Source organism: Harpia harpyja, chromosome 15 (assembly GCF_026419915.1).
Source record: "Harpia harpyja isolate bHarHar1 chromosome 15, bHarHar1 primary haplotype, whole genome shotgun sequence".
Lineage (NCBI taxonomy): Eukaryota > Metazoa > Chordata > Aves > Accipitriformes > Accipitridae > Harpia > Harpia harpyja.
In genome coordinates, this window is record NC_068954.1 from 29,075,645 (window position 1) to 29,091,572 (window position 15,928).

Sequence of the window (15,928 nt, forward strand, 5' to 3'; positions counted from 1 at the left end):
TTTACCCCTCTTAAGAGCCAGACTCGAGCTAGCATCAGAGAAGCCCTTTGCTCCCATAAACAGACTGCTGTTCAGTCTCCATGTCAGTGCTTTCTCCAACCTAGTTTTGAGTGCACCAAGATGGTGTGGAGTCTCTGGATGAAGCAGAAGGACTCCATCCACACACGCTCTGCTGACAGCTTCCCAGACAGCCATCTCATACTCATGGCAACAAACACCTATGGGACATGTTCTGACCTGAGCGCTGCATTCAGTTCTCCCTGGAGGATTCGCCCACGTACATATCTGGAGTGTGCTCTGCAGATTATACAACACATGTTATCTAGGGCAACAATGACAAGTGGATCCAGAGAAAAGCCCCTGACTTTGCAAGGTCCTGGGGGATCTCAGTTGGACCAAGGTAGAGGATTCAGTGGTTGGCAGGATTGAATTTCAATACAAAATGCCTGACTAACTCAGAAACATGAACTTCCACCTTGCTGGAAGCTTCTCAGTCCTTGATGAGACCTTAAGTAGAGTAAGAAGCAACTCAGGCTCCCATCTTTGAATTTATAAGCCAGCCCTTGACCGCAGCAACGTTCCAGCCCTCTGCACTGGTTAAAAACCTGGCTCACAACTGGGAATTGCCTCTTGGCTGCACCTCTGTTCACCACTTGGTTCTGGGAAGGGTCAGCATTTCAATCTCTCCTTCCTAAAGCGGGCTGATCTGTTCCAATCCTATTGCCACCCCAACCAGGAAAAACCCCCAATTCTTCACTCAAGCAAAGAAAACAACCCACAGCAGCCTGGCTGCGCTTGTCAATCCAGGTCCTCCAGCTGCACAAGGAAGAGGCAGCATCAGCATAGAAACACTTACATTGCTCCTGAGCCTCCTAAAACCCTGCTATCACCATAGCTCCAATTCCAAGATTAACCCTGGGTTTCTACCTGAAGCAGGTACTTGACAGCTCTAAGAGGACAGAGCTGTTGCGACCAGCCTGCAACTGTATTGAGGATGTTGCTGTCCGTAAGCAGCAGAGCTGGCAAATTAAGACTAACTTCAGCCTGACTGTTCTCAACGCCATGCCATCACCTTGCTCCTGATTTATGCTGCTATTAACAAGCACTGGCATTTGCCCCTTCTCTGCCAGCTTAAACCTAAGTGGAATAAGCAAAATTTCAGTGAGCATTGGCTACAGCAGTATAGTGGGACTAGAATCCCTGTGGATTTTATGGGAGCTGGACTGGGCCCCTCTGAGAGTTACTTTTGTGCCAGTTTTTCTGCAATTTACTGAGAAGCTTTTTGCGAAGCATCCCAGCCATGCAAAGAATGGGGTGGGGATGTTTTGACATGGAGTCTTGGATCACTTACAGATCCCACCCAGGTCCCTCCATGCTCACCTTTTAATGCTCTCTATGTGCTCTTGTTTCTCAATAATGTCAAGCAGAGAGCAATTCAGATAGCATAATTTAAGAGAAAACAGACTGCAGGGAGCAGACACTGCACAGACCAGAGTGAATATGCACAGCTATCAGGCCCAGGCACAATCTGTGGATGCGAATACAGCATCCGAGGCTACACCTGCATGTGTTTGTGTGTGCACAAACATCTACATGCGCAGATGTGTGCTGAAGCGTCTCTGAACCCCACTGCTTATCTGCATGGGCTGTGAAACTCAACTTTAAGCAATGCCACCACTTAACTGGAAATCTGAGGAGAGACTTGGCCTGGCAGCAAGAAAAGAGGAATGCTTGGGGCAGGTCCTGCCCGTTGGTTGGAGATGGAGGGCAGAAAGGCCCCTAATTAGCCCAAAGTGAATTTCCTTTGGCAGCATCAAGCGCCCTTTGCACCTCCAGCTGCTAAGCAGAAGGGACAAAAACATTCTCCCTCACCAAAAAAAAAATGCTAAGAGATACAGAATTTGTGCTGCCTAACCAGATGTATTTAGCATTAGATTCCTGATAGGTTAAGCTAATCCTGTGTACATCACTAACTTTACTAAAGCAGATCCTCATCTTAGTGTGGTAGCTCAGCTCCAATTCACATCACCCCCCCTTATTTTCTTTGCTTCACATTTGCTCCAGGTGAGGTTAGAACCAAGGCTGACAAAACTCCCTTATTCTTCAGTTAAATCCTAACCTGTAAGAAAAAATTCAAATTCTTTCTACATTATCACAACAAACAGATGCTTCTTGCAAAACAGAACAGACACATCTAATGCACATGTACGTGACTGTCCCTGTTCTCAGTGTTTATCATCTAAAAAGCCTTGCAGAATCACATTTGTTTAGTCTGCAGCGAGATCAGAATCCAGTTTTGGATGTGGATCTACATTTCACAACTGGCCTTTATTCCTCTAATGCACTATTCCAGCCTTTCCACCTGAATGCAAAAACCTGCAAAATTCAGCGGGTCTTCAGATCCGGAGCTCACCTGTTGAGCCATGAACTTTGCATTGATAGAACCCCTGGTGAAGGTGTCTGAAGCAGCCCTACAAAGCAGTGCTCCCTTCAGTTCTCAGACACTGGTGAGAGCTTTCCTGAATTCACAGGAATGTATTAGCCTTAGTAACAGTGCCCAATTGCAGTCCATGAACTATGCCAGGGAAGGACAGAAAGGCCAGGAGTGACTCTGGTACTCCTAAAAGGGCAACAACAAATTCAGCTAGGTGTGCTGGGGTAGAAGTAACCTCCCAGCACACACATTCATGTCCCCCAGTCCATGCAAATACTGCTCTGAAGTAAGGAGCGTGATGGGGGCAGGCAGACGGCCCTTGGGCTGGGGAACCTCAGGAGACACAGCCAGCTCAGGCTTCTTTTTCCACCTCACTGGGAAAGGAGAATTCAGAGGCTGGGCCGCCCAGCCCCAGAGGGCTTTGTCAGCATTGTTTGCAGCAGGGAGCAGGCTGTCAGCCCCGCCTGGCGCTTCCCTTTGTGCATTTGCTGAGCTCTGATCTTACAGCGTCCATTGCCGTGGGGAGGGAACTGCTCGCAACCAGGGCAGACTGCTCCAACCTACTTTCGCTGGGTTTTGCGCAGAAGGCAAATCTTGCAGGCTTCAAAGCTTCCACATCAGCAAATTGTCTGACAAGCGCCTTCCCTGACGTCTTGTCAAAGAAATGCTAATGTAAGGGAGGTTGGGGGGTGTGGTGGTGTTCTCTCGTATGTGGAGGTGCCCAACTTCTGCATTATATCCAGGAACAGCTCATCTACCACCCCTTTCCTTTCCCCCAGCCCCTCAGGCCGAGACCAACCTGCTCTTTGCCATCTTCACTGCCCCTCAGTTCCTGTTTTGCCATCGTGCAACCACAGTGCAGGTGCCTCTGCCCCACAGCAGATGCACATGCAAAGCAGTTCCTAGGATGGGGGGAAAATAGGCCATTCTCCCATCTTATCACAACCAAATTTGTGTTTCTGTTGCATGATATCCATAGACATATCAGAGAGAGAGGAACCAGGGTGAGCCACTCTCCATGACCTCCCTCTAAGAGATCCGATGGCCTCTTTGCACTTCTCTGCTTTTTAAGAGTCAAAATCTTTAAGACTACCCTTAGATGATATTACAAAATGTGCTGCAAAAGCAACTGATGGACTCAGTGGGCCCACCTGCCCTGGACCCTGAAATCAAAGCAGGGAGTTGAAAGGAACCAGGTTCTGCATCAATCAGTTTCTCCACTGATGACAACTGTGACTGTCATCAAATGTACTTCTACAGGGTACATTAGGACCTCTGGAAACCTCCACATACCTTCTCAGTACATGCCTCCTCTCCTCCCTGTCTGTACATATACACCTGCACATACACAACATTATCAGGTTTACTAGTGGCTTTATGAGCATTTACACACTCAATAAAGCATTCTTTTGCCTTGCAGTTGTGCCAGCTCTTTGTAAATCCTTAATACTCTTCCTTTTGAACCTGGACAAGAATGAGGCCACCTCTACCAATATTGTTCGCTGTAGTTTATAGCTTACAACTCCTTAAAAAGACTTTCTTTCCTCACTCCTAAACCTCTACCCTTCTGAGTCATGCTCTGCACAGTGCCTGAAGTCAGCACTTCACACAAACCAGCTGAAGCTGGTCTTCGGAAAAAACGCAGACACATACATACAAAGCAGGGAACAGCTACCAGCCAGGACCTGCAGCCTTGGCAAAGAGCAGAGCGAACTTGCCGGTGACGGCACCAGCTAGAAACGCAGATCAAGAGAACACGGAGAAGGAGAGCAGCTCTCCACTCTCCACCTCCCCTGAAGGCAAAGATCAGTGCTTGGGACACTAACTACTCACCTGGGAAACTTGCACCAGGGGAGAGAAAGGCCTAGCACAGGCCTGTTCTTTCCTTTGCGTTACTCTATTCCTCAACCTACAGCTCAGGTAAATGCATCCTTTGGCCTTGGGAATCACCCCCAAATCAGATTTGCACTGATGTTATTCAAGGTCAGATGAGATTCCTACTTTCAGTATCAATAGTACAATCCTCAGGACAAAAAGAGCTCAAAATTACAAAAGCCAGGAGGTACCCCAGGAATACCTAATTTGATTCCCAAGTCTCATCCAGATTTACTCTCCTTTTCTTCCTCCCTCCTCTCCAAAGCAGTTACAACGCTTACCACTCCTGTGAGGTCCCTGTTCCCTTTCACTGAGCCATAGCCTTTCAGACAGTATCTTTTCCGCTCAAGGCTGAATACTTCATTACAAATTCCCATGCTCTCAGGTTCAACACCTCTGCTCTCTCACAGCTTTTCTATGAAGGCAATGCTTGCCCTGAGCACTGTACAAGATGTCACGGAAGAAGCCACACTGTTTTGCAAAGTCCCACAGGCTGGTTGAGGCAGGGTAGAAAAGGTGCTTTCACAGGTCACCGTGGCTGCCCTGATCCAAGGACAAGGTTGTCCACAGAGGTGATCTGCAGTGGGCTCAGAAACGATCCAGGGCAAACCAAAAGCAGTTCTCTTCTGAGGCATTGTCCTGAGTAACAACTGTGGGTATTTTGAGGAAAAGACTAAGCAACACCTGTTTAAGCAATGGTTAAGATGTGGAGTTAGAACTCGACCTGAGTCAGTAAGGAATGCACTGCAGGTCCTGCTCTAGGGGCTGGAGGACAATAAATAATTCTGCATCTGCCCTACCTAACCACCCCGGACAACAGGAGTCAGCACTGGTCAGGCTGGGAATGTCCAGAGAATGCAGTGATTACTCCAGCAAATCAGTCCCAGGAGATCCAAGAGCCCTGGATAATAGCCACCACACACATTCCTGAAAAGCCCTCACAACTCTCAAATACTGCCCTGCTAATTCACTTGCCTCCACGCACTGGCAGCAATGAGGTCTAACCCCTGACATAATGCAACAGCAGCCCTACAGAGGAGACCTCCTGCCCTGGTACCATTAAGGCACTGCAGCTGCAGGAGATTGATGTTCTCTAGGTAGAGATTGACACCAGATCCCACACAGGGCAGCTCACATCCAGCTCCCCTACTCGCTTTTACGCTCATGCTGTGTCACCTGCTCTGATGGGACATGACGATGCTGGCTGTATTAGAAGGGTATGTTTAAACCTTCGCTCTCCTGTATGCTTTCGTCACAAAGGGAATTCTTCCCCAACACACAACCAAGGATCTCTTCCCTCACACTAGCCACTTCACAGACGAGCTTTTCGCACCACCATCTCACATGCTTAAAACAGTGATCTTCTAGGAGGTAATTGAGATTAAAGGGACACGGAGAAAGAGATGAGCAGTCTCAAGGGCCAGCCAGGAGAGGAGCCGCCCTGCTTACTTCCTTTTGATCTCCGCAGAGAACACCACGGAGCTGCCCTTCTCTTTTGATGTGTCACCCTGCAGCTTGTTCTCTTGCAGGAGGGCAGGCCTGTTGCAGCATGACTGCTCCTGGATTTCAGCTGCTGGGGTAACAAAGCTGCGTTTCAGCAGCTTCTATGCGTTTCACAGACTTCAGAGTCTCTGGGTTGACCCCAGGGGTGGAGGGGAACTGAGAAGGCCAAGGAGAGACACCACCCTGAGACTCAACTCTAACTAAATCCTTGTCACTCACATGGAAGATGCATAAATTGCTAGTGCAACAATAAAACAGAATGAATTATTATGGACTCATGAAGCATTCCACACCAGGAAACAGAGCAGAGGATCTGCAGTGCCATGTCTAATCTTTGGCCCACCATATACGACTTAGATGAAGAGGGTTTTAATCAATTACAAAGGCACTTATCTAAAGTGTGTTCTGCTATGGAAACACGAGTAAGATCCCTCCTTACCTTCCCTGCTTCACAGCAAGGTCCCCACACTACAAGGAAGGAGTTTAGAAAGCTCTAGTACTCTGAAAACATTATCACTCAAAATAAAACCTTCTGCTCAGAGTCAAGCTGCTCTGTGAAGGATCCAAGGATGGAGTGGTTTTGTTGCAAGTCAGGATAAAAATGCAGGCAGCTGATAATAAGCATTTTATAAGCCTGATCTACAGCTGATTGAACTCGGATTGCCTGGTCATAACAGATCAGGTCTGCATAGCATTTCATATTCACTCAAGAGCTTATCACACCAGATGTCAGGCTATGCTTCCCAGTGAAATAAAGAGTGCAAGATCACAGGTCCAAGGAAAGGAGCAGCTCGCCCAAATTCTGCAGCCAGCTGGTGACAAGCCTAGGAAAGGAACCCATACTTCCCCATCTAGAATGAAGGTCTTGAGATGTGAGCATTTTCAGCTCTCATCAGAACATAATAAGCATATCCCAAACCCAGATCATGACCCCAAGCTTTCCTCTTCCAACTCAACACCCCTTCAGAGTCCAAACCTAGCGGGTGACCCAGCTCTAAAGTAACAAAGACACTGCCACATAATTAAATCCAAGAAACTCAAGCTTGAGCTGAGAAGAGAATTGGTGGCAAGCCTTCTGCCCATAATGCTCCAAGGAATTTTTGTGCAAAGGCCTGTGGGGAACCAAACCTCCCGCCCATGTTAACACAAGTGAATCTAATGAGAAAACTGAGGTGCCTGCAACAAAACCCTGAAGACTAAAAGAGCCCAGTGGCAGGACAAACTTCCCACACACCACTTATCTATCAACTTCTCCACTAGGTATGGAGAGACTGCATCTAAGCCTTGGAGACTCAAAGAGACCATTCTTGCCTAGGCATCAAATTTAAGTGTACATGGCTAAGCCGCATCCATTTCCATAATGAACAGGGCACAAGGAAGCAAGTTGCTAACCTTTTTGATCCCCTCTGACCTCCCCTGATCATTTGCCACAAGGCCAAATAGGACCAGCCTTCAGCACATGTCCAGAGTGAACCTCAGACTCATACCTTGGATTTGTGGTTGCTTTTCCACCAAGCCCCCCCAACTCTGCCAAAAGGGCTCTGTTTCCTCACACCACCAGCTCACCTAACAAATCAAAACTTTGCAAGAGAACTGGCTCGCACCTGGTAGAGAAAAGCCATCATGTGTTTGGTTTGCGGCTGTTCTTTTCTCAGGTTTCCACACTGCCAGAAACAGACGCCCATATTTCCAAGCATTGACAACTCTCACTTTTCTCCTTTAATTCATGGGCAGTGAAGTGTCAGGAAGAACAAGAATGAACTTGCCCTCAACTGAGCAAAGGAAATCCAAAAATCTGCAGCTTCTGCCGTACAAGCTTGTAGTGACAAGTTGCTGGGTTTCCAGCTAGAGGAAAGTCTATGCTTATGGGAGCAGACTTGTTGCTGCCAACTCTCAGTTCCTAAACTTGATTCCTCCACTCTTGGGCTGGTCACACATTCTGGGGAAAGTTGAATTAAACCATTTTTAAACCATGTCACCATTTAGAAATGCTGATGAACAGCGTCTGCAAGGCTGTCAATACATATATGTGTAAGAAGGGAAGCAGACAGCAGGGAGATAGGTGCTTACAATAGTCATTTGCTCTGGCAGCTGTCAACATTAAACTGATAAAATTGCTGCTGCTGCACCATATTTATGCACTAAGCTTTTCCCCACTGAGTGCATTCCTTGCATTCATCCAACATGAGAATCTAGGAAACAGTGAACTGTCTCTTAGCATAAGCAAAAGTTAAGAAAAATAAAAAATAATAAAAAAGGCCCTCTCATTGACTCCACCTAAATCTTACTTCCTACAAAGGCTGGAAGCAACTGCAGAATCATCCAGAAACTGGAACCTCCAAGTTCTCAGCCCCAACTTTGACGCTAGCTTACACACAACTAGATGCTTCACCTCTTCTGCCTACATTTTTCCATCCAAGGTGGATAGTTAGCTGCGACTTGCTACATAGCAGTGGCGTGAAACTTTATTAGTCAGAACACTTTGAAGGTATGGTACCTAATTAATATCTGAAGTGGCTGCAGTGATTATTATGAACAATGGCATAGCTCACAGCTGGTGATACAGCTCAGCTCATCAGTATTCTCAAAAGTGCTGTGCAAACATACAGCCAATACTCCACATCAGAAATCTCCACAGTAGTGGGCGGTTATCATTTCGTGGACGGAAAAAAATGAGGCAAGGTCTGATGGAGCCCAGCAACAATCACAAATCACAGAGCATGGGAACTTTACAAGGCACTCGCATGGGAATTCCTTGCTTGCTGCCAGGATGGAACAGAGCAGCAGTTTGACAGTCCCATCACAGTGCCCTGCAATATTTTGGGTCTGTTTGGAAATGCTTAGCTATACATGTTCTGTGCAGGTGTTGAATTTAGCAGGCTCCTGTAAGCAACCATAGGGTTGGAGCTTTAAGGGTACCAATGAGCAAGCAGGATCTCTTAACTAACCCTCCAATGCACAGGCACACACACACACACACACAAATACCATGCCACATAATGAGCGAGCCAGGGCAGTTATGGGACCTACACATCAGCACAGCCTGATGCCATATGCTCCCAGTTGAGTAGTGGAAGCACAGCCCTCCATCTACATACGCAGGCAAGTTGTATCTCCCTCGTTTCAGCAGCAGCAACCACTACCAGGTTGGCCCCATCCTTGGATCATGGAGGTGATGAGCAAGCAGTACTTTCAGCACAGAGGTCTCTGGACCTTCCCTTAACCCAGGTACCCTGAACTCTACAAGGGTTACCACCCCCAGGACTCACACAAGCAAGGGGCATCTCCATTTCACCAGCTGTACAATGAACAATTACCAACCAACTTTGCAAAGTGCTCTCAGCAATAGGGAGCGGAAGTGTTGGTTTTAACCGTCGTCTTTACTTTCATTCTTTCCTGCCTTCAGGAGACCTGGAAACACATTTTAGCCACATTGCAAAATGCAGAGAGAGTAGAGTATAAAAAAAAAAAAAAAAAAATTCTCCAGAGCCTTACATAAGCACTGCAGTTGAGATCCATAGGCTCTCTTCTGTCGCTGTGTCATGGAGCTGGGTTCCCACCTGCCTCATCTCCTGACAGCTTCCTGGAGAGCAGAAGCAGCAAGGTGAAAAGAAAAGGAAAGAGATTTTTTTTTTCTCCTGTCTGCTAAAGGACTGACTCCATTTTGAGCTCCTTAGTATCCCAAGAACTGCAGAGATTTGTGTTGACATTATTTTGAGCTGTATTTGTGGCAATATCCAAAGGATGAGAAACAAAACACACTGCTTTGCCAAAGCCAAACAGAGCTAATTTTGGAGCTCAGCCATTTCTGAGACAGTGGGACATATTGGTATTAGCGATTTAATAGTACAGACTTGAGAGACAAATAAGAAGTCATCATACTGTTACCTACACACTGGGCCGGTTTGCAGGTCTGTACATGGCCAGCATATAAAGGCTGGAAAAAAGAAAACAGCCCACAATCTTTCAACAAGCAGCAGCCCAGAAGAATCCCCCAGGCAGATACTGACCTGTCACTCAGTGTATAAGGAACATAAAACAGGGTCTCTTTGAAGGGGAAGGTCATTCTAGATGGGTGCAGGGGACGTCTCCAGTGTGTAACTCTTGGGTTGTCTACCTTCCTAGCAACTCTTCATAAAATTTTTCACAGGCCAATGTGTAAATCCCCAGAGAAAAATGAAAGGCAAGAAACCCTATTCACCCCTTTAAACTTGAGCACTGAAGAGATAAGTCCAGATCTATTTTATAAATATTTCAAAGTTCAAAGAAAACAGCAACTAATATTGACACAACCCAACAGAAACATTCCAAGGGGCAAGGCTGTAGGTTGCGCGATACTCCAGTGCCACCAGCCGCACAACTCAGGAAAGAGCAGCTAAGCAGAACGAAAGGGGAGGCTGAGCTGCCTAGCAGCATCGGGTGAGCCAACACCCCTCGAGTCCATGGAGCTTACCCATAGATTACAATGAATGTCAGATGAGGTGCTTAATTACCAAAGTGATAAATGTTATAAGCTGCAAGAGAGATCAGGCACTTGGGTGAACCCTCAGGAAAATATATGACAAATTGATGCTCCTTTCTCTCCCACAGGGATAGTGAAATCAGCCCAGACTTAAGTCTTCTTTAAGAAAATTAACAACCACCACCACCACGGAAGGCACATTTGTCTGCAGCTGAGAAGGCAGAGAAGCTCAGTGGGAGTCCTAAACATTTTCTACATAGCAGAACACTGGAAGCTGCATTATGTGAAAAGCCTCAAAGCCTCTCTGTGACCCTACTCAGTCCCTTTAAACACAGGCATGTGCACACACGCTTTTTTCACACGTCCATCCATGGATCCCAGTAGTTTTTCAACCAGAAGGCTGTGGCCAGCCAGCTGGAACACTCACACGCTTCACTCTTTCATCTGAGCTCATTGTGGAAGAAATCAAAGCTTTCTTTCCCCCCCCACCCCTCCCTCCACTATCACTGCATAAGTAAATAACAAGGAAGTCCCAGTAAGAACATAAAGTAAAATGCAATCCAAGTTTCTCTCTGCCCCTGCTCACCTGGGCAGAACTGCTAGACAAGAGCACCTCCTGGAGGAGACGTCCCCCTCTTTCCTCTTTCTCTAGGGCTGAGCTCTCGTGACACAACGCTTGCAGCACGTACCTGGGCTTCCCTCTCACTTCGCAGTAGTGGAACCTAGAAATTCGTAAGAGTCATCAGTTCTCTCTTTCTGTGTGTCACAGTCTACCCAAGTGAGGTTTTTAATCTGTTTAGACAACACCGTGAGCCCTACTTACTATCAAAGCTAACAAAACCACTATGTATGAACTAAAGGTAGTAGAGATATTAAAACGAGAAAAATGAGTTAAAATAAGACATTTTGCTCAAGTTTTCTTTCTTCCTAGATTTTACTGAAGAAAAAAACAACCCACAACCCAGTGAAAGTTGTAATACTTTAACCTTAGCCAAGCATAGCTTCAAACTTACCAAAGTCTCATCTGAGCCTGTAAATAAAACGAATTATAAACTCAGTTACCTGGGACTGCTTAGGTGTTGAAAACAATGTGAACAAAAAGAAAGATTAAAAAACCCAACACAGTATTACAATATAATTAAGTTATTTTTATTTCAAGGATATTATTACAAAAAGCACTCACTCTGTTATACACTTAAATGAACACACGCCCTACCATAGAAGGCCCTCACTCCACAGAAAGATCACATCACTGTCAACCTCCAAAGCATACTTCAGGCAAGCCCCATCTGCAAAGGTGCATTGATCACAGCCTGACCAGTATTACAGAATGGTTTGGGTGGGAAGGGACCTTTAGAGGCCATCCAGTCCAACCCCCCTGCCATGAGCAGGGACATCTTCAACAAGATCAGGTTGCTGCAAGCCCCATCCAGCCTGACCTCGAATGTTTCCAGGGGTGGGGCACCTACCACCTCTCTGGGCACCCTGTCACCCAGACACCCTCTGCAACAATCCAACTCACTTGTTCATAGCTGGTAAACCAGGCTATGTGTTTTCCAAGAGCATTTTATACAGAAAATATGACAAGAAGCAGAACGATGAGTGCATCGCACGGGTCAACAGAAATGTTCCCTTTCCTTGAAAAGCCCCAGGGACAAAAAAGGCATGTTCTCTCTTCTTCCAGGGAATATTCTTGGTACACATAAAAAGCATGTATGTAGCAACTTTGATTTCAAGAGCACTTTCTAGGAACAGCAGTCTCAGAACCCACAACGTAGGTTAAAACCACCACCACCTTTTGCAGATAGAAAGAAAAAAAAAAAAAAAAATCACAGACATTACTTGCCTCAAACTTCCTAGGTCGGTCAAGGTCTGGTCCCAATAGGGATTTACAAATTCCTAGATCTGACCCTGTAAACAGCAAGCAGCTCCTTGCCTGTGAATTCATGAATGTCAGAGGCCATTTGTCAGTCACTGCTCCTGTTCTGAAGACTCCCTGCCCTCATGATTTGAGCCATTTGATTTAAAAAGCAGGAGGCTTCTGTCCCAGCTGGTGCTCCCAAAGCAGCACACCAGCTCCATGGCGCAGTCCTTCGTTAAGATCTGGGTTATCCTCTCTGCCATATCCCCATTAATAGCAAGAGATCGGAAGTGATCGAAGTCATTTCTGCCCAGCTTCCGCAGGCGGCGTGCAGCTGCCCTGTAGCACTTCCACGGCTGAGGTTCAATCAACAGGTACTTGCACAGAGAGGAGAGGAAGGACAGGAACTCCATCAGGCCACTATCCCCGTGATTCAGGTGGATCCACATGGTCACAGACATGCAAAAACCCATGTCAAAGGTGGAGCGGCCAAAACGGCCCAGGTAGGAGCGCAGGATTGGCTCCCGGGCACTGGAGTCCATGATGTCCAGGTTGGCAAAGGATATGGAGGCAGGAAAGGGGCTGCACTGCTGAGCCCTCTCAATCAACACTGGATCAATGTCACAGCACAGAAGGTTTAGATCCTTTCCAGCTGCAGGCTGGTCCAGGCAGCCTTTGCTCTCCTGAAGGCCAAGGAGATGCCTGTACAGAGCCACACTTAGCTCCTGCAAAAAGGAAAACAACACGGGTTCACAGGGCCTGCTCTGCTTCGTTAACACATACTAAGCACATAGGATCCCACTCCTAGCAGCAAGGTACGAGCACCAACTCAGAGCTTTCTCTTGAAAAAGTTCAGAACAACCACCTCACCAACAATCTTCCTTTCTGCAGCAAAAAGCGTCACGGTAGCCCTGACTACCAGAAAGTCAATCAGAGATTGGAACATCACCCCACACTCGGGGTTTTGCTCCAAAAACGATGGGAAAGATGAGTTTTAGCAACAGGAATCTTGTTGGATTATCCCCATCCAACATCGGGATGAAGGCTTCACTGGCTTCCCTAAGTGAGTTCCCTACTGACAGAGCTATATATAATGCCTAATTTAGAGTAATAAATTTCTTCTGCTGCTGCTAAAGTAAGACATTCCCTGACCATTAGATTGTAGCATAAGATAGTTAACATGAGAGCTTTCCTTCAAATTGCCTTTCACAGAGTGCACCACTAAGTGGAAAGCGTATTAATCTTCCATTAAACAGATCCGATGAAGTTCCTGAATGGCATCGGCTGTGAGCACATAGCCCACACAAGCAGGCAGAGTGTCCTCTAGTGGTGAAAGTCTCTGCATCTCAAAAGAACTGGACAGAACATTTTTACCTGACCTGTTTTACAAGTTCACCTGAAATAGGATCTAGAGTTGTCCTTTAGATAATACCTTAGGTAGACTTTCAAAGCTTCTGGCTGTGGCTGGGGGAAGAGGAGCCATAGAAACAGCAGCACTCTTTGTCCCCAGCCAGAATGCAATTTCATTCTGAATGAATAATTATTTCTAAGTAATACATTGATAAAGTTGCCATCTGAAAAAAAAAAAAACCTGAAAAAAAAATCTTTAAACATAGTTAAATTAAACATTGCACCAGTACACATCAGAGATGCACTGATACTTCTGAATTACAACACAGCAAAGCTGCATACTGAGGAAAAGCCATGAGAAAAAAGCAGAACTAGGTAAAGAAGGAGAAGGAACTTTCAAAATAGGAAATTCTATGAGATTCACCAGCTCTGTCACAAGACCTTCAAGAGCATGCGACCAGGACTTTAGTTTCAAGTTCTGTCTCATGGATAGATGATGCAATATGCACAACAAATTATGGTTTCTAGCTTCAGGGTTGTCCAGTTCCCCTGCTCTTATGGCAGTCCTATAGTGGCTCTCCGGTGCTCGGGACATGCAGCAACCCAGGGCGCTGCAGGCTTAGGCCTCAGTGGGAAAGAGGACAGAGCCACCAACGCAGCCTCCTCAACCAACTCAACAACACAGCCAGCTCTGCCCCACCCTGCCTTCACCCCAACCTTCACCCTCCTCTCACAGGAGACCTGCGGAGGGTGTGATACCCACACACCGGTATCTCCTGACCCCCACCAGTCTCATGCTGCGCCCAAGTCCTGCTTTCCCACTCTGCCTTTTACACAGGCTCATCCCTGTCCCTGGCTGCTATCCCTGCCCCGTCCAGGCTGTTTCATTCCTCCCCAGCCCCCCAGGTCAGTGCTCCCCCCAGCCTTCCCCACTGCTCCCCAAGACTCCAGGCTGCTGCCCCCACCCAGTCTTCTCAGTCTGCCCCATTCTTGCCCACCATCCCATGGAGTGCCTCCCCCAACCTTCCCAGTCTTCCCTCCAACACCCCAGGTCACCGCCTGCCCCAGCCTCCCCGCTCTGCCCCAATGCCCCCAACACTCCACACCAGTGCCTCCCCACCTTTCCAATCCACCTCCCAACACCCCAAGCTCCTGCCTCCCCCAGTCTCCTCCGTTTGCCGCACTACCTCAGGTCACTGCCTTTCCCAGTCTTCCCAGTTTGCCCCACTGCTCCCCTCCCAGGTCCTCGCCCCCCCCCCCCCCCCAGTGCCTCATCCGCAATCTTTTCCATATGCTGGATTGTCCCCCAGTACCCCAGAGAAGGGTCTCCCCAGTCCACCCCACTACCCCCCAATACCGCAAACTGGTGCCTCCCCCCAGTCGTTCTCACAGCCTCCCAAAACTCCAGACCTGTACCATCAACTCATTTGAGTTCTGATCATTAAGGCTAAAGCCTTGGTTAGAAGCAGCAGCATTTCTGTGATGTAAGCTAAATGCTGAACTTTGTTTACTTAGCTTTTTTTTGCCTTCCCCCCCCCCCCCCCCCACTATTTTGTTGACTCATGACAAAAGCAACTGAACCAAGTTTAATATCTCTCTGAGGTCACAGCTTTAGGGAAGAGGGGTTGTTTGTTGCTTTTGCTTTGCAAGAAAAATAAAACTTCACAGGTTGGAATGATTTCTCTCCATCCTTCTCACAGCCCCCCCCAATACTCCAGACCAGCGACTCCCCCCAAATCTTTCCAGCCTTCCCCCCCAGCCCAGACCACCACCCCAGCGTCTCCCCTCACCCCAAGCCTGCTGCCCCGCGGCCTGCCCCTCCCGCTGCCCGCCGAGGCGGCCTCTTACCCCCGAGTTGCACCCCACATCGAGCCCCAGCAGCGGGCGGGCCGCGGCGGGGAACAGGCTCTGCAAGAGCCCGCCAGGCAGGAGGCTGACTCGCCCCTCGGGCGGGTGGAAGCGGGAATAATTAGGGAAGTTGCCGTAAGGAGCAGCGCCAGGCTCCAAGGCGGGACACCCCTCGCTCATGGGCGCCGCCATTTTTCTCTCCGCACCGGGCGAAAACCGGAGGCGAACGGAGGCGTTCCGGGGAAGAAAGGTTCCGGGGGGGGGTCGCGCATGCGCACACCGGGACACCCGCGGCCTGGGTGGGCCGGCGGGGACGGGGACAAGGGACAAGGCCACCCTCCCGCTGCCAACACCAGCCTTCCCGGCTCCATCTGAGTGAAAAGAAGAATTCTGAGAGATTTTGTGTAAAAACACCCTGTCTGGGCCCCGGCGCGACGGCTCCAACCACCCAGGTGTCACCTTTGGCCCGGCCGCCTTTGCCCTTTGCCCCAGCGTTGCCATGGCGATGCTGCGGCCTAGCGTGAGGACGCAGGCCTTTGGGGGGATGTTGGGGTCCCCCCCCAGCCCAGGGCACCTCAGCAGCAGGGCCCTGGAG

At 48.2% G+C, this 15,928-nt stretch overlaps 2 protein-coding genes across 2 annotated transcripts in view; both read right to left on the reverse strand.

The window, feature by feature from the left end:
* LOC128151697 (keratin, type II cytoskeletal cochleal-like) overlaps positions 1 to 9,961 on the reverse strand; it is a 58,592-nt gene extending 48,631 nt beyond the window's left edge. Inside the window, exons 1-2 of the mRNA XM_052809275.1 lie at positions 9,823 to 9,961; positions 9,308 to 9,395 (exon numbers count right to left, since the gene is read on the reverse strand). The gene's annotated coding sequence lies outside the window, so the exon portion shown is untranslated. The remainder of the gene's footprint in view (positions 1 to 9,307; positions 9,396 to 9,822) is intronic.
* A 1,440-nt stretch (positions 9,962 to 11,401) lies between these two features.
* On the reverse strand, positions 11,402 to 15,536 carry BCDIN3D (BCDIN3 domain containing RNA methyltransferase). The gene is made up of 2 exons (XM_052809285.1): positions 15,334 to 15,536; positions 11,402 to 12,860 (listed from the first exon to the last, which is right to left on the reverse strand). Exons 1-2 carry the CDS (start codon positions 15,523 to 15,525, stop codon positions 12,246 to 12,248), a joined length of 807 nt encoding a protein of 268 aa, XP_052665245.1. The 5' UTR covers positions 15,526 to 15,536; the 3' UTR covers positions 11,402 to 12,245.
* Positions 15,537 to 15,928: the final 392 nt, after the last annotated feature.